The sequence below is a fragment of the Nannobrachium achirus genome, assembly GCF_963921795.1.
Source record: "Nannobrachium achirus genome assembly, chromosome: 22".
Lineage (NCBI taxonomy): Eukaryota > Metazoa > Chordata > Actinopteri > Myctophiformes > Myctophidae > Nannobrachium > Nannobrachium achirus.
In genome coordinates, this window is record NC_137829.1 from 3,954,989 (window position 1) to 3,977,754 (window position 22,766).

Here is a 22,766-nt window from a genome sequence, read left to right on the forward strand (position 1 = left end):
TAGCATTTTTATGGTGTATCTACTATCTATTCTGCATCTAGCATGAGGCACATCTATTCTGCATCTAGCATGAGGCAAAATGTTTAACCAGCTCTGTGTGTGTGTGTGTGTGTGTGTGTGTGTGTGTGTGTGTGTGTGTGTGTGTGTGTGTGTGTGTGTGTGTGTGTGTGTGTGTGTGTGTGTGTGTGTGTGTGTGTGTGCAGGCTGGCGGGTGTGTGCGCGGGCGGGCGGGCTGGGGGGGGGGGCAGTATCTCTGTAGCCATTAAACGAAACGGGTTTCTTACATTGATGCTCCTACATCATGCAAGCACCAGTTAAAGTTACTTTCCATCCCTCATATACTGTATGCACAGTGCAGTGCACATCCCATAACCCACACACTGCACATCATTTTGGAGCTCATATCTTTGAACGGGTAAGAGCTAGTAACTTTAAAGATGCAATTCTGGAAATTTGTGAGTGTGGTTGCCTATTTAAAGGCTGTATAGCCAAAATGTCATAGCTTGTCTAATCCTCAAGCCTGCACCACTCCTCCATTGAACTCAAAGGACATTTTGCATTTACTATTTATAGTCTGGATTGCTTATCTAGAAATAAATAAATGAATATTAAAGTAGCACTAGAACAATAGTGTGTTCCTCTGGTGGGCATCCACACTAACGACACATAGACCTACAACTGGAGATTATAGCCTAATCTACAATAACAGTTTTTCACACTGATCATAAGATCATTTTGCCCTTAAATACAGAGCTGTAGCCTACTGGAGGCTGAAGCTCCTTTAACCAGGTGAAGTCAATTTTGTTATAGGCTATGTTTGATGAGTATTTAATTATTTCCCTTCAGTAACTATAGATTAACCTATATATATATATATATATATATATATATATATATATATATATAGGCCTATATATACCTTATTTATTTTCATAGGTAAAAACCATGTCTATTTTCACATAATCAATGAAACAGATCAAATAAAAAAGCTTTATAAACTGTTGGTCAGTTTTATTAAAGCTGGAGAAAAGCAGGAGAAATTGAGGCACACAGGAGTTGTGCAGGAGAAACGGTCAAATAAAAGGACTCTCCTGCTAAATGCAGGAGAGTTGGCAGGTATGCCAATAGGTCATGAAATCCCTAGCCAATGCCATAGGCATTGTGTGTGCGTGCGTTGGAGGGGAGGGGGGGGGGGGGGGGGTTGGTGCAGTGAGTGGGGGGAGAGAGATAGAAGAGCTTTACTGCGCCGGGCGGCCAGTCACATTGTAAGGGGAGGAGAGGAGAGGACCAGCAGCAAGAAAAACACTTCCCTTGTGGTGAATCTCTTCATCCGAATCTCTTCATCTACACAACAGCATCATTTCATTTCTCTTCAAGTTGACGTGAAGCTAACGAGCAAAGCTGGAGACCGCAGTAATTCATTGCACGCCAGTGCAGGAGCAGCAGCAGCAGTTCCAGTGGAGCGGGACCGAGCGGCAGCCTCCCCCCTGGACCGATGAACTGGCCGACATGTCCCGGCACATCTACACCCGGCACGGGGTGGTTGGCGACGGGACGGGGAAGCCGGTGTTTCAGGTGAACGTGACAAGACGTGAACGACACACGCGTCATTGTGACTTCTCTTCTCTTCTCTTCTCTTCTCTTCTCTTCTCTTGCTTTCTCTTCTCTTCCAGAAGAGCTTGTAGATCCATTATTTTCACTATAGGCCTAATGACATTCCCAAAATAGGGATACCACATTGAAAGTGGTTAATTGTACAATATCCATAAAATAATTGAATTTGAGGTGTGAACACTAGAACACTGATGCCCCAAATGACCCTTACTCTATTAGCCTACTCCTTAGTCCTTACCACCCTAGCTTACCTCAATTACCTTTACCTTACCTTACTTGGCTGGGCTAATTGTTGTCAACACAGAAGTTCAAATCATGTTCTACTTCTATCCTTTCCCGAGGCTGTCAACTTGCAACTTTTAATAATTCAAAAATGTTTGTTGCAGCTTTAATGATAATTTATTTTTGCGTTATGACGCTGAGTTCTTGTCCTTTCCAATAAAAAACGTTCTCTCAGCTGAAAATGTAATCATTCCTAATGGCCTCTAATGTGTCATTAATCAAAAAGGGGCGCAGGCCCGGAGAATTTCATTTATTTAAACGGGAATGAAATAGGGCTTTTAATTATGCATCAGTTTAGATGGAATAGTCTCGTTTTAAATGGTGTTGGCAAGTGACTTGCAGAGGAAAATATCTCAAGGAACGATCTAAAGGAAAATATAATCTAAAAATTGTCATAATAGTCAAAATGGCCTTGTTTAGATTTAGTTTTGTATGGCAGATTTGTATATTACATTAGGAAATCCTTATAGAAACATTTATTGCATTATGAGTATGCCAGTTGCCAGTTTCTGAAGTCCTGCATGGAAGTCCTGCATGCATGGCAAAGTCCAGACACACATTGTGCTACCCTCACATTGTGCTAGGGTGCACAATGTGAGGGTGCAGAGAGCCTCTGTGTATCCTGAGTACCTCCGGCCAAGTATGATTTTGCAAGCCTGTTTCTGAACTCTTTCCAGTCTTTTAGTCTGGTTGCCAGTCAAGGAACTGTGCCAGACTGGGACCGCATACTCCAGCACCGGGCACACATAGCCTGTGTAGATCTAAACCAATTCAGTGTCTTGGACTCTTTCTTCAGGCGACATAGGACAAACAGCTTTCTATTGGCTGAGGTCAACATATAGTCCACCTGGCTGTCCCATTTCAAGTCAGCTTGAATGGTGACCCCAGGCTTGTAAAAAGGCAAAGCCTATCACCAGAAATTTAGGTTTGCGTGTGTGTTTGTGTGTGTGTGTGTTCCTCTCCAGGCAAACAGGGGGACGTATTCCAGACGCAGTCGACTGAAGAGGTCAGACGGTAGCACCACCTCTACCAGCTTTATCCTCAGACAGGTAGGACATAGTCTGTATGTGACTTATTCAGATCCACAGTGTTTGGAATAACACTTCGGTTACATTTATTTGTACACTCTGCTACAGAGGTCTATAGTTGGTCAGTAAGTAAAAAAGGCGATGAAATTGTTTTTGTTTGTTTCTCATGCCACTCATCATCTCTCTCTCTCTCTTTCTCTCTCTCTGAGCAATATTGACTGGAAATTGTTATTTCCATACTGCTGATTAGTGCAATGGAATAAATAGAATCAGCCTAAAACTCTAAATTCCACCGTAATTTTACTCTAATTGCTAATTGAAATGTACTCTTAATTAATGTAAAACTAGTATTCCACAACTATTTTTTTTTCTTCTTTTTCACGTACAGCTTGTCTCAGAAACCCATTAAGGCTCTTATATCAGTTGATACATAGAGTACACTGCAGTCATGATCACCAAGTTGGCAGGAGCTTTTTGAGCACTCTACTGTTGTTGTTTGGGGAATCGGTGGCCTCGATTTGTATCATCTAAGGAATTTAGCCCACTCGGGCTGGTCAGTAATACAGCCATGTATAATTCATATTCTAGGGGTTAGACAGGGTTGCCTGAATACACTCCCTGCTCTCTCCTCACATGCAAATTGTGAAACAGGTTCAAATGCGTCCAGCAATTATTCTTTAACTCAGCAAGGACCTGTGCTGGGCTTTGAGTCCATCATCCCAGCTAATAAGTTACCAAGGGAACTGCAGGCACAGAGGGGCCATGCAGCAATGCAGTTACACTTTGTCATAACGTTGTTGTCGGGTGGAAACCTTGTATGTCCAAAACCGTTTGTTTTTATCATTTTAAAAATATGTACTAAATATGTACACACGACGCCTTGCACCGCAAGGCGTTGTGTGCTTGTAGATCTGCTGTTTTCACTACTTTTGTGCGACGGCCTTTTGTCTGATTACTTCTCGAAAAAACGTACAAATTTGAAACTTGGAGATGCGAGGTTTCTGCCCGACAGTGACGATATGCTACCTTTTGTTCCAACCTATTTTGCTTGTCCCACCCCCAATCACGCACACCAGCACCAGCTGTCTACTACAGGTGAGCACATCAAAACGAAACAAACCAGGTCAGAGGCTTTTTGATGTAGATGTAATAACAAAATAGGTAATGGCTGGCTTAAAAATGTATAATAATTATGCGCACAGCACAGCATGGTTATGATGCAATACGTTAATGAAGAGGGTGCATATTTGTCAATGATATTTTCTTACTGGGACACTCCACTGTAACCACACTAATGTAGGTCTAGGTCCATACATGGGGGAATTTATTGTGTGCTTCTTGTTTTAAGCACTGTCTGGGATATTTCTGGTCACAGATCTCTTTTTCATGGCCAGAACAAACTGGACTAATATTCACTTCAGTAAAGCCTAATTTTGCATTCAACATGAACCGCTTGTTTCACCAGTGTCATAATGGAGTTTATGATGGCTTCTTTGTGAACTCCCCTCAGTGTTTGTTCAGCCTATTGACATTTTTCTCATTAATTATAGAGCATGCACTGCGGGAAATCAGCATGGCATAATTATGTGGCTCGTCACCATGCTGATGGGAGGAAGCTACTGTATACTCTATAGCCCACTCAAAGGAACGCAGGACGTTAAAGTTAATGCACCCCTACATGTTTTCATCCACACAATACAAATCTCGCTCTCTCTTACACTTTTTATGCTCTCTCCAACATACAGTATATATGCAGCATTGCGCGCTCATTCCACACCCACTCACATGCATAGGGATTTGGAGTCACCCTCTCTGTATGTATGTCATCAGGTGAGAAGAGGAGCAGTGGGCTCTGTGATTAAGCTCTTGTGTACCCTGGCGTATCCATGGTAACAACCACTGCTCAACAACAGGGGCCATGGCCAGCTGTTTGACTGGCAGGTATTAATCCTCAACTACACTTCCTAAAGTGTCAATTATATAATTTAAGTAAATTATGGCTCTTAACTCTTCTGAGAAAGGCTCAGAAGGTTAATAACAGCAGCTTTGACAGAAACCCAGTGGAATAGATAATTATTTGTTTTATACCCCCCCCTGTCCAATATGTCCTCTTACTTTATACTTTAAATTGACATTGAGATTCTAATGACGTAAGAGCAAAATGGTGTGAATATGGCCATTTGAGCTTTGAATTTCGTGTTTAATTTGCAAACCTGGCGTGTGTGATGTATTGATGAAAGGCTTGGGGAGAAAGAGAGCCGAGGCTTTTATTCATTCAGTTTCCAGATCTATGTAGTGGTTGAGTGCAAAAATGGAAACTCCGAACATCAGATGTTCAGGAGTTTCCAGTGGTGGATTTAGTGTGGATAAGATGAGCATGGCAAACAGCCATGTGAATATCTGGCATGACCCATCATCACAGACCTGCGTCTTCAAAGGAAAGGGTGCCTGCGTGCATGCATATGTGTGGCACTGCCTGCATGTGTGTGAGAAGGCAAGAAGTGGTCCACATTCACATCGTGCTGGAAGGTCCCCTGGGAAGAGGTGTTAAGCAGAGCATCAAAAAAGCTTTATTTCCAACTTCTGCAGCTCCTATCACTGATCTCACTGCAGCCTTACTTCAGACTCAGAAAGTTTAGCAGGAAAAGTAATAAAAAAAAAAAAGAAATGTTCAAATCAAACACTGTTGCATTAATTTATGGAGATTCTGTGTTTCTGTATTTGTCTGCTGGGTCCTTTGGAGATCTCCGATGTCCCCAGGGCATGAAAATATTATGGGAATATCGGTCAGATCTTTTCACCTGCCAGCCTCCCTCACCTGGAGGACGTGGAACACATGTGGAGGAACACCCTTTTCTTCATTCCATGTTGACAGGAAACCTTGACCAACTTGTCGGAGTTGCTGAGTGACAAAGATCATCCGCACCATGTAGTACTGAAACCCTTAGTCTCCTCAGTGGTGAGCAAGAATAACGTGCCACGTTAATCTGATTTTCACATATGGTATGTTAGCCACCCATGAGAGCCTCCTGTGGACAGATGTTCACAACTAGCTTGGTGATTGGATGAGTTAATGAATGCCCTCTGAACCTGACTCTACCTCTGAGCTGCATGATAAGAGGATGTTGGAGCCTGGCAGATTTTTGCTGCCATGAGAAATCTTCTGATGAACTTTAAAGTGGCATCAGTGTTGTGACGAGAAGTGTCCCCCCCGTGGAGCTATTTTCGTTGGATGGTTTAGGCATTTAGGTTTAGGCATGGGTTTGACATGGTTAAGGATGTACTATAGGAGGAAGTGACATCCGTTTCTGTCCATAATTGTGGTGGATTAGAATACACGTGGGGACAGTGGCGATATTAGACCTTATTCCCCATGGGTTTTCAGATCAAGGGGGCCCTGATCAAAGGGGCCCGGGTCTGTTGTCTTTGCGCGATTTAAGCGCAAACTACAATGATTAATCCACAGTGGTATGAATTTATGTAGATATGGGCGCATTGTTTTATTTAGGCCTATTAAAACACATTTTATTTTCGCCACTAGGGGGGGCCCTTGGGTTTTTAAAACCCAAAAACCCTGTCAAATTACGTGGGGAACACATGTTGAAGAGGGAACACATCTCGAGACAACATGAACAGGACAATTGTTCCCTTTATCCACGTTCTATAGACCTACCCTCTGACTTGTGTAGTTCCATAGGTTTGAGAGACTAAGTCATATCGAAAGTATGCATAGCCTTTGTGGTAAACGTTTTGGGTCACTGGTGTAATGGGATGCAGTGTTCAGTCCCTTCCAAGACCAACAGTTGACCCAGGAATGACCTGTGGTCTTAAGAGTGGTCTCTGGAAACCTCATCAATGCTACTTGATCTTGATGATTCTGAATGGACTTCTTATCCTGCATTCATGGCCAGGAACACCAAGGTAAAATTCTCTCTGGTCTGTAATGCAAATCTCAATGCCATTTTAACTGAATGGCCCGTAGACTTGAATTAACTCTCATGCTGGGGCAGCAAGGCTGGAAATCCAGCGACTTCCTTCCAGAGATTTAATTGCATTTCTGAATCACAATGAATCAAACAAAGACATCCATCCTACCAATTTCTTTTTTCAGTGTACTGTACAGCCTGCAATGTGATAAGGAAGAGGCTGCTTTGTACAGCTAATTCCCCCTTATGTGGGTCGCGCGTGAGGCTGCACTGGACTCAGCAGCAGTTAATTCATGAATCACTCAATGGGCCCTGGCTGCTCCACCTCACCCCCATCTCTTTCATCTGCACCAAGCACTAGCTCCAGTCGAACAAATCCCTTCCGACTGCATACCATCCACATGACAGCATTTTGTCCATCAACATACGATACCAACTCTGGTAGAAATGCCAGAAATCCAAAATGAGAGACGTTGTATGTATCTGTGTCTGTTGTTCATGTTTTTATGGGAATAAAATAAAAATACAAATCTGAAATATATCAGTGGATCAGTATATGAGAAATAAGCATCAGTAAACTAAACACTAATTCAAGTTCTGGTGATATATTCATATTTGGACTTGATTGCAGTGTATTAATCTGGAGCTATTCCATGGCAATGAAGTCCTTACACCTACAGTAGCAGCATATACGTTATGTCTATCTGCTGTGAACAAAAACTAGACTGCACTCTGTCAAGGTGTGCCAACTTGCGTCTTGTGCACTTGTGGCCATGTATAGTCTAATTGTGCATCAGCATGATAATAACTAAACCATGATGTTAAGGTGCTTGTTTAAGGGGAGGAAAAACAAAACTACCATTACTGTGACAGTCTACCTGCTGTAATATTCCTTATCAGAAGAGGGCAGTGTTGCACAATCTTGACAGGACCATGGCAATATTAGTTGTTTGTTATGTCCAATTACTTCACGTCCCCTATTCGTTTTTACTGTTTTAATCTTTTGATCTGGAGCATTTCTTATTTCCACTTCATAGTACTGTTACATTCAGTTGTAAATGGTTTAATCATTTCCCACTGTGTTGTATATCATCAATTCTGCCATAACCCCAACATCTGAAGATGGATGGTGATTTGATGTGCCCTGTGTGTACATGAAGATGTAATGACATACAACCTAGGTGTAGTAACAGAGCAGGGATAACAACAGGTCAAGATCTAATTTTATGTTTATGATTGCTCAGCCATTCAACTATGTCTGTGTGTTACCTGGGTGAATGATGGCTCAGCTTTAAAGGGGAGGGCATCGTTAAAACTGGGCGTTTAGGTCAGGGGATCATCATAATCATCACACGCACACATAGTCACGCACACACCCCAAGTGGTCCCTGAGCACTGAATTAATGTCACCCACTGCTCCTTAGATAGGATGGGCAAATGTTCAGCCAACAACAACCACAACAACCCGCACACAAAACTTTGAAGGACAATACAGCATCAATTGTCTATACACAGTTTCAGTTTTAATTTGACATTAAAATTAAACATTTATCCTTTAATGGGTTTATTTTTACATTTGGTGTATTTTTACATTTTCTTTTCTTTTCTTTTTTTACTTTCAAACAGAATCACAGAACTTTTCTTAAAATAAATGCACGGAATCTCTGTACGTGTATATACGTATACTGTATCTCGAGAATCGCAGACAATCCGAGGGAGTGCAGTCAGTGCGTGGCGCCGAGTCGGCCGGATAGGCGGTTGTCCAAAATCGCCAGAAAGGTCTTTGGCCATGGCCCAAAGGAGCCAATTGATCAGTTTGCACTCTTCAGACATTCTCCACACATTCTCCATAGACGTTAACCAATGCACAAGGACTTTTCCATATGGCCGCAAAGGGACACAGGTTGGGAGTGAAACTGTGCTTAAAACAGATACCATTGAGGACCACAGTGCAGAGAATGGTCATTAACGCTCCTGTGGAGCTGAAGATCCTCCTGCATGTGCTCTCTCTCTCTCTCTCTCTCTCTCTCTCTCTCTCTCTCGCTCTCGCTCTCTCTCTCTCTCTCTCTCTCTCTCTCTCTCTCCTCTTCCTTATTCACAGCCAGCCAAGCTGACTGGAGCAGCCCCTGGCCAATCAGCATGCTGCATCCCTTTCTCTATCATCACCCAGTACGCGCGAGGAAGGGTTTGTGCTGTGTGTGTGTGTGTGTGTGTGTGTGTGTGTGTGTGTGTGTGTGTGTGTGTGTGTGTGTGTGTGTGTGTGTGTGTGTGTGTGTGTGTGTGTGTGTGTGTGTGTGTGTGTGTGTGTGCGTGTGTGCGTTCGTGTGCGCGTTTGTGTAGAAGGCAGATAAAATGCCAGGTCTGCTCTGCCTCTGGGGACAACCAGGCTGCCTTATAATGGGAACCAACGCTCGTTAGGCGCTGAGGCTCGGGGGTGATAAACTGATAATATTCAATTCACTGTCTATTCGGGGGAAAGAGAACGGGCTCCACTTTTCTGGTCTGCTCCTGTGGTGGGGTCTCCTCTGCTCTGCCTACCTTCATGTGGAGAGGAGGACAGGGTTGTAAACGCCCCCCTCCCCAGCCCCTCTTCCTCATCATCCATCCTCCATTGGAGCTGGTTGATCGGCAGTCGCTCTTACTTTTGTCCATTCGTTCAAGGGGTGCTTTCGGGAATATCACTCCTCCATGTACGATAATTTGTACCTTCATGGATTCGAAGACTCGGAAGCGGTGAGTGGGTGTGGGATGATGAGACTGTACAGTAGTGCTGTGGAATACCTGCGAGTCGCTTTTTCTATTGTGTGTGTGAGGTGCCTACCGTACATGCTTAATTATTGAGATTGCGCGTGTGTGGGTGTGTGTAAACAGTGTAGGAAAAGGATGTATTGACACTTGTGTACATTCATCGTGCACATTGTTGCCTCTGGGTTGTCAGAAGTGATTGGGGGAAGGGTGTGTGTGTGTGTGTGTGTGTGTGTGTGTGTGTGTGTGTGTGTGTGTGTGTGTGTGTGTGTGTGTGTGTGTGTGTGTGTGTGTGTGTGTGTGTGTGTGTGTGTCCATGCATGTGTGTGTTTGATAGTCAGAGACAGAAAGAGAATGCACCTTAGTGTTGTTTTTTTGACTCAGAGCGCATTGTTAAAAGTCTCTCTACTCACACCTGTACAGTGCTCCCCAGGCAGCAGACTTGGGGATGCAAACAAGAGGAATCCATGTCCACTTCCATCCACTTGAGCATCTACTAATCTGTTGCTTTTCCATCGTTCAGTTCTGTATGGCCTAAAAGGGTGATTTATAGGTTGTGCGCCAGCATCACACACCAAAAGTAGTCGATCCACAAGCTCACGACACACATTGTGGGCTTGTGGATCTGCTATTTTTGATGGGAGACATGGCGCGAATCCACGTATTACTCAGGCTTAACTATTTGTGTGGTATGTGTTCATGAGACCATACAGATTGTTAATACAGTTGGTTGGAGGTGGTTGGAGGTGGTTTCCAATTCCGTTGCAAAAAAAGTGTCCAAGAGTTCTGTCCTAATTAGTCAGCGGCAGAAATTTGGTCTCTCATGCGGGAGAGACCAAGTGTTTGCATCCCAGGTAGGACATAAAACTTAGGGATTGCAGCTTTAACACTTTTACTGTGTGTGTAGGAGCTGGCAGCTAGGTGGAGGGGAGACTTACGAGGGAAGGATGGAGTGTGGATTCCCAATGAGCCAGACTCTAACAACACGTTTCTGTCTGTTTCCATTAATGCGCTCTGTCTGACTCTTGACAGTTAGGATTTTGATGGGAAATTGAACACTTCTTTCACATCATATGTGAAATATAAGCATTGTAAGAGTCACTGGTTCTGAAGTCATGTCAACAAAGGAGTCTTTAATTCTGTTGCGTTTGAGATTTTTCAGTTCATTCGTGTCTCAGTTATCATCAGAGATGTACGTAGCAGATTGTGTCAGTCACTGTAGTCAGCAGTCAAACACTGAATCATGTGCCAGGGAAGAAATTGTGCTTGTGAGCTTCTGGCAGTACTATTTGTAGTACTGTAGTAGTATACCGGACACCAGGGTAAAGATGTAACCACTGATGTGCTAGTTATATTGTATTAAAATGTCCATACAGATTGGTTAAAATAACATTGATTGCATATTATTATTAATGTCACAAGAAAGCTTTCTCATATAACATTTTAGAACTAAAGGTGACCTAACCAAATCCAGGCAATGAATACAAAACTAGTTGATAAGCTACAGTATGTCCACAGTTTATCTTGCTGCTACCCAGTTTTAGTGCTGTATTGGCAGTATTTCAGTATAACATATCTGAGGCTTTTAGTGGCCTTGTGCTTGACTATCAGTGCTTGTCATTGGCCTGTTAGTGTTGGGCTTTTTAGTGAGTCTTTGTCCAAGGCTTCTGCGAGATGACTGGAGTCCAGAAATCTTCAGCCTGTGAGTACTGGATGATCTGTTATGTTGCAGTATGCTAGGATTTTGCATGACTCATTTCTAAATGTTAAAGGAGTAGTTCATCCCCAAAATGACTTTTTTTCTATTGATTACTCGCACCATGGAGATTTGACAAAATTGATTATAGTACATTTATTTATGTTTTTGTCTTAGGAATGCAAAAAAAGAATAAAGATATGATTTAACTCGAAGTCTCCATGGTGTGAGTAATCAATAGGAAAAAAAATGTGGGGGTGAACTACGCCTTTAATATGAAGGTATTACAGGCCACACATAGGGAGCATTGCCATCTATGATATTAGTAGATGCAGCATATGTGTGTTCCAATATTTAGTATTTACCATGTATGACCATGCCTTCTACCTGCTGGTGAAGTTTCATAGTTCATACAGGTTGTATATGGCCCTACTTGCAGACATGGAGGATTCTGTGTGCTTCTAGCTTCAGCTGGACCTGATAGGTTTGGAGGGCAGGCAGGAAGCAGAGAGAAAGAGAGAGAGTGAGTGAGTTGATTGGGAAGCAGAGCGAGCTTTGGCGTCTGGAGCGATAAGGCTTGAGTGTGGCACGATGGACTCAAGTCTGGCCACTTGACACTCCTAGATAACAGCCTCACTAATGACCCAGTCATTGCACCGTATATGTGTCTGTCTGTGTGTGTGTGTGTGTGTGTGTGTGTGTGTGTGTGTGTGTGTGTGTGTGTGTGTGTGTGTGTGTGTGTGTGTGTGTGTGAGAGACAGACAGACAGACAGACAGACAGACAGACAGACAGACAGACAGACAGTGAGAGAGACAGACGGACAGATAGACAGAGAGAGAGAGAGAAAGCAGATGTGGATGGGCTGGCTGTTGCTTGTGTGCTTGTGCCCGTGAGAGTCATTTTAGGAATGTTTTAAAGTGCTTCGTGCTCTGAATTCTTCTCTCTCTCTTGCCGTAAGTGAAGAGGCGGTAAATGATGTCACCTTCGTTTCTCGTAATCTCAATGTTTTCACATTATTGAAAGGCTTATGTGGCCAAAGTACTGTAGTGTGGCAGAGTTCCAAAAAACATTTGCAATGTAGTTCACCTTTTTTGTATACGTAAAATTGAAAAATAGCAGATAAGCTCACAGCACGCTGCGAGCTTGTAGATCTGCTATTTTTGAAAAGTTGTGATGTGTGCAAATCTTTGAATATATGTATTTTTAAGCGAACATTTGTGACTCAAATTTTGCTTCTGGGGGGTCCCTGGAACTAAATATTTTGAGATGGGGGTCCGTGGCCAAATACATATCACTTTGGGGGGTCCTTCACATGAAAAGGTTTGAGCACCACTGACATAGAAAACATTGGTTTTTCAAAAAACCTTAGAAGGATTTGAAATATTCAAAGACAAATTTGAACGATTTTTCAAAAATAGCACATCTACAAGCTCGCAGAGTCAATAGTTAAAGCACAAAAGAATGCGTAATAACGCGTTCCCAGTCTAAATGGGTTAAAGCTCCTCCCCACAGGGCCGCAGTGAATCCTTGTACCCAGGGCCCATAATTTGGTGCGACACCCCTGTCTACAAGACCTACCGTTACCTATTTTCAGAAAGAAAACATATATATTTTTTTTTTGAACATTTTCACCTATAATGATCAGGTGAAAGTGGTTAAAGAAAGTGCAGTGGTACACAGTCAAATCCAGAATGTTAATTAAACTGTGCAAATGCAGCCAGAAGGTGGGAGATTTAGCTGTGCGCTACGAAAACCACAGGTAAACCCTGTGGAGCAAGCAGATATTTCCAGAAAGGTGTTTCATTATTTTCAGCCAACAAAATGGAGAGGTGTTCTCTGTAGGTCTGAGGTGTGGCTTCCTCTTCGGTCTCGTTATAGATTTATAGATATACATTTGTAATGAGGCAGTAAATAACAGTTATTTGTATCAAAGGAAAGACTCCCATGGCTCTGAATAGATCGTTACCACGGGTGCCTAGTAGGAAACCCGGACAAAGGCATTAATCCTCTCTGTACTCCTTGGCAGGTTGATTTGAAGTGCTATTCCCATCTTCTGTTACACAGTTCACAATTTAATTTTAATGAAATTATTGATATGTGTTTTATAGCTTTTTCTTTTTTGCAGTCAAGACATTTGTCAGGGTTTCTGCTGTAGCAGCAGCACATTATACCTGTAATCCATGGCGCTTGCATGCATACTTTGTGTTCTACCAAATTTGGTTTTGTGTTCTACCAAATTTGGTGTCTGATATGTGTGGCGTGGCGTGTGTATTCTATTTTCTGCTTTTGCACTGTGTTATTTCAACTCTTAGAAGACCTAGTCTTAGAATTGACCCTACAGGTGAACATTCATGTTGTCTATGTACTTCTTTCAAGAATTTAAAGGGATATTCCACTTTCAACAGGGAGCAGTGGAAGGGCCTCTCTCCACATACGCACCCATTGTAACTTCAAACTCCATTTTAACCATGACAGATTCATTAAAAACACCCATTATTTTTTCTGGTGACTCCGATAACTTTTTTCATTTATTTTTAATAATTATTTGGGAAAATGGAAGAAATGAAATACAAAATAATAATTATTAAAAAAAAATGAAAAAAGTTATCGAAAAAACACGGCCTGCTCACATATTAGGAGGGTAGTTTGAGTCACCAGAAAAAAATAATGGGTGTTTTTAATGAATCTATCATGGTTAGAATGAAGTTTGAAGTTACAATGGGTGTGTGTGGGGAGAGGACCTGGGCCTGGAGGGCCTGGTAACATTTACATCAAATATCTAAATATTCAATCAAGCTAATTAAAAACTGTTCAGGGTATTCATAAAAGCTTGATTAGATGATAAAATTACCAAAAGTTTTTTTGAAAGTGAAATATCCCTTTAAGCAATTCATATTTGATGATATCTCTGCGAGTATGAATTGATAAGGAGGTCTGTCATTGATGTACATTCAACTCTTGACTGGCCTACAGGACACGTCTAGCTTGTAGCGGGAAGAGAGCCCTCCCATGAAAAAGCTCACTAATGAGATAAAACTGTTTCCATGAGTTATAATTATAATATAATGGGCTATGTCCACGACTGAGAGAGAACTCTTGTGATGCAAAATCCATGTTCTGTCACTGGAGACAGTCATTTGAGGAGTCGGCTGTGCAAAGGGAAGCAGAATTTCAGTAGAAGAAATTTGTGAATAGGGAATTTTAAGCAATATATCATGCCTAATCCACATGTCAAACAGCCCTTTGTAAGCACTTTTGTTCTCCCATGAGCTTTGTCTTGCCTATGTATGAGAGATAGGGGTTTGGGGTGGGGGTACACACATTTCCTTTAAAGCTGACTGCAACATACGGTATGGGGATTTGGTAAATGCCAGAAATACAGATACATCTTTGATTTCTATGTTCTTCTACTATAATCTTGCGATAATATTGTGAGTGTGTCATATTGCCATCACTGTAATCACCTACTGTTTTTCAACGACAAGATTGGAATTCATTCCAACCTGCATTATAGTTTCTGTCAACCTAATCTTCAGCTTTGTACTTTGTACTCTTCAAATACTAGTGAGCAGCGCTAATACAGTGTTAGCATGCTGGTGTGGCTGCACTGTCTCTTCTCATGCTTGTACTGTACAGTATGCATGGATGGTGTTAATGGGCTGTGTGGAGCAGAGTATCTGGCAATGTCTACTAGGACGACAGACTGTGCCATCGTCTGTTAAGTAAACATTTGTGCTGAGGCCCGGTTTTTCCTCCAGTATGGCTGAGTCTGCAGGAGTGGGAGCGTAGTAGACCAGCTGGCTGCCCAGGAAAATGGAAGGCAGATCCACCTCCGCTGTATAGCTTATAGATGAGGTTCCACATTCTCGGGTGCCGGCAGAGTGCGACACCAGCGAATATTTGCCTCTACGCTACGATTCTTACCTTTTTAGGCACATTGTATCCAAAAGGCCCCCCTGTTCTTGGATGTTTAAAATGGTATCGGTCAAGAATTTCTTACCGATGGGTGGAAACAAGTGTTTGAATCGCTTTTTTAGTCAATGCAACCTTAACAGGAGCATTAGATTACAGTGGGGGGTTGACTTGCTTACCAACAACTAATGTAACTAAACATTACATTGTTGTGCTGATCATCAAACCACATTGCCCTCATATTTAACTTGGGCACTGTGGGCAATATTTTCTAACTATTTTTAAGTGAATTACATGTAAATTTGATTTGAAATGGCGATTTCGAAATGTTTTTTGAGCCATGGAATACCGTCTATTATGCAACAACAGCAAAAAAAAGAAAAACGTTGTATGGCTGGGATTGGCCATGCCGCATATAATACTGTGTATAACATTCATACAAATACAGATCTTGGTTTTGTGCAGTGTTGCATTGGTGAGTCAATGTTTGGGGGTACGCGTTTTTGTCACGCGTACGTTGCGTGACACCTACTGTACATTACAGGAGTTAACAGGTTCAGACAAGGGTGTATTGATATGCATATAGGCTCACCTCTTTGTTAAATCACCCTGCTGTGACACACACTAAACGTTGTCGAGGTGTGAATTTGGAGGTTATTTTGAATCGATGCATGCCCGTGCACGTGAGAGGCGTGACACTGGTCCGAAAGATACGGGGCGGCGTGTACACGCGTGACCGGACCAATGCAACACTGGTTTTGTGTCAGTGTTCAGGTAGAAAGTTGAAGAAGGATGGCCACCAGACAGACATCCAGAGACGCGTTTAAATCAAATGACAGATGAAGGCAAACAGACAGTCAGATAAAGAGCACTTGTAGATGACAGTACAGCGGTGGGTTATCGGCAGCGCGGGGGCGATGAATCACAAAGGCCACTGATTGATGTCAATGGTTGTAACAGTAGTAGCGGCGGCCATTGAGGGCTCGCATCATTCAGCCTCGCCCCTTATGTAACACTAGTCATGTGACTGACCAGGCCCGGTCGGAGGGGTGAGGGGTGATGATTGGCTACTAATCCTGGAGGTGCCGGTGTGTGTGGTAGCCCGGAGGCCAATGTGAGCTCTGAGGACAGGCTTGGAAACGCAAGCAAATATGACAAGCATATCCTTGAGTGTAATTCCCTTGTGTCTGTAGGTTTACTGCAGTTATACTTACCGTACTGTACACAGTAAAATTGTCCGGGCCGGAAGGCAGGGAGGTGGATATTACGTTTTCACCTGTGTGTGTGTGTGTGTGTGTGTGTGTGTGTGTGTGTGTGTGTGTGTGTGTGTGTGTGTGCGTGTGCGTGTGTGTGTGTGTGTGAGAGAGAGTGTGAGTGTGTAGCCGCCTGGTTCCTTTTAAACGCCCGGGGTCCAAATAGATTTGCGTATTAAACGCCTGGGAAATACCGGTATACGGTAATCTCGGAAACCGCTGGACCAATAAGCGTAAGCCTTTTTCATGCACACTGCCAGACACTATTCCAATGAAGACACTCCACCAACAAAACCATTTCCCCCTCCCCCTCCCCTCTATGACAGGCATCAAACAGGTAGTTGTCTTTGCTTTCATTGATTAGAGAGATCACTAACGAGGACTTGACACTTTTATGGCCCAATCAATTACCTTAGTGCACAACCCCTTTGAAGTTCAAAGGAAGCAATTAAGATCTCTGGCTGAGCTCCCCCTGACAAAAACATCCCTCCTGTTTCTGTTGACATTTAATGTCAACACTAGAAGCAGTGCTCTTCCGAGCACAGGTCTCCACCAGGCCACACAAATCGGCCTGTTATAGCGCCACAATGAGGCTGATTTGAAAAATGTGGGGCAGAGGTTCTAGATTGGCATCCAGGGAGTGTGTGTGCTCAGTTTGGCAGCGATCGGGCCAACGGTGACTGAGATTAGCTGCTCACAAACTGCAAGGACGCACGGACACACGCACGCACGCATGGACGGACGGACGGAGGGGAAAACATACTCTCCCTCAGCCTTCGGCTGGTGGAGACAATAAAGAGTGGAAGGAAACACCCCATCACAATAATATAGTTACTGATGAAGGGAAATGACTGCAAAAAATGTATATACATATATATTTTCAAACAGGGTTTTGATATTCCATACTGTTTGCCTGTAATTAGCATCCAAAACTGGTCAGACTGGACAAACGTAATATGCCCCGATCTGCACCAAACCTGGCACCAACACTGGCCATCAGAAGACCACCGGAAGTGGGTTAAATTGCAATTTGGTATACAGTGGACCTAGGTGCTCCAAGTGCATCTTTGTTCCAATTAGCACCAAACTTGGCACAAACACTGTTCAGGGATCTGCCTTGACAATAGTCAAACCAAAAAAAGCAAGTTGGTTGGTTAGTTGGTTTCCAGCATTAGAAGTGAAGCCAGATGGAAGCATGAGGTCAGTCTGTTGTCTCCCCAGGCGCGGCAGAGGGAGAGCAGAGCCCAGGATTACATAGGTAATTGGCACTGGGTGAAAATGGGTTACAAAATCATGGGATAAAAATTATTTAAAAAAAAGAAGAAAAAAAAAGAAGTGAAGCCAGATCTCTGGTCCGCGTCAATATGCCGATGGGCCGGTGTTCCGACCACCTAAACCTAACCCCAACCCTAACCTCAGTAAAACTAACGCTGGTGAATGGTAACCTGGTGAAATACTAACCTGCCGACACTGGTGAATGCTAACCTGGTGACTGTTGTTAACCTGGTCGGACCAACGGCCCGTTGGAAGTATGGGTGGACCCCAGATCTCTAACATGGGTGATCAGGCATATTGTACAGATATTGTACAGTGTTAAAGGTGAATCCCTCTGAGACAAGAATATGCTCCTCTCCGATTTAGACTGAGTAGTGTAGATTCAAGTGTGAGCGCATTAAAGGTTGGATCAAACATTATCATCCCCCATGTTTGAATTATTTCTAGTGCAGGGCTACTATAGTACTACACTCATATAGAAACTTAAAAAGCACCAGCATTCATTTACTTAAAAAGCGCCAACATTCACTTAATCTTCTCCTCAAACGAAGCTTACATCACATCGACACGTTCACTTTGCTACCAGTGGACAGAACAACAGAACTGTAATCTTTTGCCTTTGTGGCCCCGGAGTGAGATTTTACTTAAAGCCCCCACTGTGCTGCGCGGTATAGATGATGTGCAGTCGTCACAGCCACTGTCTTGCAACCAACTTCGTCAGGAGGCTTGAAATAGCGTCCCCCTTGGCCCCCCTTGCAATCCACCCCCTCACAGCAGGCAGGCAGGCAGGCTGAATGTGACGCTGGGAAGCTTGATGAGCATATATAGCCTAGCACTGCTTCGGTAACAACTGCCTTATAATGCTTTGGCGTGCGTGTGTTTGTGTGTGTTGTTACTTGGTAGCACTCTTGCGGTCTTGATGAAAGTGACTTATATCTTGTAGTTGGACTATTTCTCTCCATTTTGCTTGCCCCCCACCCTTCCGCCCCATGTCTCCCTTGAATGAGTGCGCAGGCTTTTATTTTATTTTTTACCCTTCTCACACCCAGCAGCCACTGACTCGTTAATAAGGAGGGTGAGGGAAGGGGGAGAGGGCTCTTCTGATAGTGATGAAATGAGACGGATTTTTCCTGAGGACGTATGGAAACACACACACACACACACACACACACACACACACACACACACACACACACACACACACAAACACGCCCATACACACAAACACGTGAACATATATAGTCCCATGTTCACTGAAGTTGTGGTCAACATTACTACAAAGGTGTATGCTTAATGCTTTAGATTTTAAAGGTTGTATTGCCAATGTAGTGACTATTTTTTTAGAATGACTATCTAATTGGGTATTAGGTAGCAGTAGCAGTCAGAAGTACTGCAGACTCAATGTTCCGCCATAGTAGACCACCGCACTTCTACCTCATACCCTTGTGTTTCTCTTTTTTTAATTTATAATTTTTATCCCACGATTTTGCAACCCCTTTTTCACCCAGTGCGAATTGTCTATATAATCCTGGGCTCTGCTCTCCCTCTGCCGCGCCTGGGGAGACAACGGACTGACCTCATGCTTCCTTCAATGCATGAGTAGTCCAAGTTGTTTCTTTTCACCTGATAGGGGGGATTTCCCTGGGATGGACGTAGCGCGTGGAAGGAACACGTTATTCCAACCAGTTCCTTTCTCTTGACCAAAAATGTTAAGAATGTTATTTTGATTACATTTTTATGTTAAATTGTGTAACTTGCTATTGAACTTACTTGAAATTCTCTTGTGCTGTGTATAGCACTTTATAAAGCCATATTTTCACTGCATTACCAGCTAAAATGTACATAAAATGCTGGCATAGGCAGTAGGAGAGTCGCTTTTATATGCCCTCCTTGGCAGTAAAGGTGACTGTTTTAATTTGTAGTGGGACAGTATTTAATACTCGCGCAAGAGGTAACTGTAAGCACACAAGACTGGTCATTTGAGGTTGAGAAAATATCCCCCTACCATCTGCAGGCTGGCAGACATACTAATGTAACTTAAATCAGTCGAAAGAACAGAGAAGAAAACTGTTTTCTGCTTAAGAAACAGCTCAAGCTCAGGGGCCAACAGGAGTGGAGTTGGCCTTGCTTCCTCATGTAGCCTAAAATCTCCTAATTTCTCGAAATGTCAACGTAATACATTTTTTAAAACTGCAATTTCCTACACACATAGTTGAAAACTGTGGTCATTGAACAGTTTTTCATGGACCACTGTCTCTTGCTAAAACCAAAGCTCTCGTTCACTATGAATCTATGGTCGTATTATTACTTAATACTTATCCATCAGGTACTATTACTTTAATCTGACACTTTAATCCTAGCATTAGTTACAACTGAGGTATTATTGCGACTGTAGTATGTGAACGGTCACATCTTGTCTGTATGTATGTATGTCTGTCTGTCTGTCTGTCTGTCTGTCTGTCTGTCTGTCTGTCTGTCTGTCTGTCTGTCTGTATGTATGTATGTATGTATGTATGTATGTATCTCTGTCACGCCTGACACTGTCGCTCATCATGCTCTGACGTCACTGTGATGTCAGGGGAACCACTCTGAACAGAATGGGTTTGCCGCTCTTACATCATCACGCTCTGGCTTCACTGTGATGTCACACTAACAGAATCCCTTTTATGCCCATATATATGTCATAAATGTTAAGCCCATATCTAACAGGACTTCATATGGGAATGCCCATATATGGAGGCAACATCAGCCACATACCACACTAACAGAATCCATAGATGGCCAAGACAGCCCATATCTGTGTGGCTGGTTCTACATACAGGGATCTCCATGTATGGGCCTTAAAAAGGGTATGATGCCAGATGTCATAGACATCATAGGACCTTCACATAACGGATAACTGAGTAACCATGTTTGGGCTCTCGCAACATATCTCCATATACAGTACATGGATCTCCATATATGGGTACCAGGGGTCTCCATATATGGGTAACTGGTCCGATATACATTACTGGTATAATGATGTAGTTCAGATCTTTATTATGTATCGTTTATAAAATAATCTTGGAAAGGTTTAAACATTTTTACATTGTCTCCCGCCAGCAGAAAATAGTAAATGTTCCTGCGTTGAAGCCATTGAAAACATAATAGAAAATGCATGATAATAACATGTCAGTGTCCACTCATGTTTTGTTCTTGTTTTTAAGTAGATGCCATCCGGCTTTAGATATTAGTAGGCGGGATCTAGACCGGATCATGCTGGTCAATTCGTAACAAAAACGAGCTCTTTTGGATGGGCGGACAACTTTGATCAGGCGGTCTTTGATCCCAGAAGGAGAGGCGAGCAACACAGTGCCCTATGAGATAAACAGATAAACACACACACACACACACACACACACACACACACACACACACACACACACACACACACACACACACACACACACACACACACACACACACACTAAAATAATCAAAGAAATGTGTTAAATAGCTCTATATTCTGATAGTACTCGTTGCTATGGATATAGTGTTTGTTCAGTAACAGGAGTCTCCATGTCTCACCAGCTCTTCAGTAAACAGAAAATGCATTTTAAGGTTAGGGATACCAATTGTATCCAATAAGGATAGAGAACTCAGGATACAGATTAAACAAGTGAAACTTGAAGTGATGATTATTTCACAAACAAATGAGCAGACAAAATTGGAGCTGGAACACTATAAAAGATTAAGCTGATAAATCTTTACTCTCTCCTGATTGGCTGAATATGTGCCACCTACCTGAACATTTATGTTCTCTTTAGAGAGCGGCAGAGAATGGGAGACTCCTGTTATTGAACAAACACTCTATATAGTGCTTTAAACGTTAAGCAAAAACCTTTTTGTTTTAACCAAACATATCACTTACTCTACCTTAAGTATAGATTGATTGATTGATTGCTTGATTGATTGATTGATTGATTGATTGATTGATTGATTGATTTTAGGGTATCAAGAGTCCCACCAGAAGGAAGTGGATATCTCATCCAGTTAGCATGATCAGTGCAAATCTTACAGGTCAGCCTGGTGCTCCCCTATATGATTGTCCATCTGAAGAAGAGCAGTGTGCTCTAAACGTCACTCACTCAGGGGATGGCAAAATATTATTGTGGGCTCGCTGAAAGGCGAGACCAGTATGTTCTCTCAAATCTTTATAGGCCAAGTTTATTCTCCTCAAAAAAATTACTGACAGTGCAAAGGCAGGGCCTTTAGCCAATGAGGAGCAGCACAAGGCAGGGCCTTTATTTAGCCAATGAGGAGCAGCACTCTTGGTGACACCACCACCAAAATAACACCAACACCCACATGAAATATTTTATAGTTTTTGAAATATTTAACTTTAAGCACCCAATGCATATCCAATGGGAAATGTGTCTAGAGAGAGAGGAAGAGAGACCCATTAAATCCCTCAGTATTGAATGTAGGAGTCTCAGAAGTAATGTTGGAGTGCCCGTGGGGCAGATCTTTATGCCCATATGGTGTTCCATATTGGAGTGCCTGTTGGGTAGATCTTTATGCCCATACATGGTGTTCCATTCGAGCCCACACTGTTTCGTAGGAACAGTATTTCTAGTTATTGCTTGATCTTTGTCTCCATTGAAGTTCAGCACCTGCCTTTTACCACTTAAATCCTACGGTCTTGGTGAAACAGACTTTAGTTGGGCCACTTGGACCGCTCACCTAATCGTTAAGCCATATTAGGATGTGCGTAACCTTCTTTGTTCTTGTGAGTGATTTTGGAATGTCCATAAGATAACAAAGGATACAATCAATAATAAAATATTTCTAAAATAGTGCAAATTTTGTGTGATTGTCAATATAAAAAAAGTTTCCCTAAGAAGGTTTGTGTGCTGTTGGCTTTTATATCAAAATAGTTGTTGGGTTGTTTTACTTATCTTCCCTCTTCGGGTGAGCTGAGGTCTACGGCAATGATATGCTCTGCCTGAGAGGATGAACCAACATGACGGGAGGGACCAGGAGGTCTGGGGAAGG

At 42.7% G+C, this 22,766-nt stretch overlaps 1 protein-coding gene across 7 annotated transcripts in view; it reads left to right on the plus strand.

The window, feature by feature from the left end:
• Positions 1–1,446: 1,446 nt before the first annotated feature.
• LOC308307866 (voltage-dependent L-type calcium channel subunit beta-4-like) overlaps positions 1,447–22,766 on the plus strand; it is a gene marked incomplete at both ends in the record, with an annotated part of 48,930 nt that continues 27,610 nt past the window's right edge. For 2 of the 7 annotated variants that reach the window (XM_080753179.1, XM_080753178.1), the window contains 2 exons: positions 1,510–1,575; positions 2,862–2,945. In XM_080753179.1, the coding sequence (XP_080609305.1) occupies positions 1,510–1,575; positions 2,862–2,945 (150 nt within the window). Of the gene's footprint in view, positions 1,582–2,861; positions 2,946–9,538; positions 9,584–22,766 lie in introns of those variants that run through there. The other 5 variants (XM_080753181.1, XM_080753182.1, XM_080753183.1 and 2 more) reach the window with 4 other exon arrangements.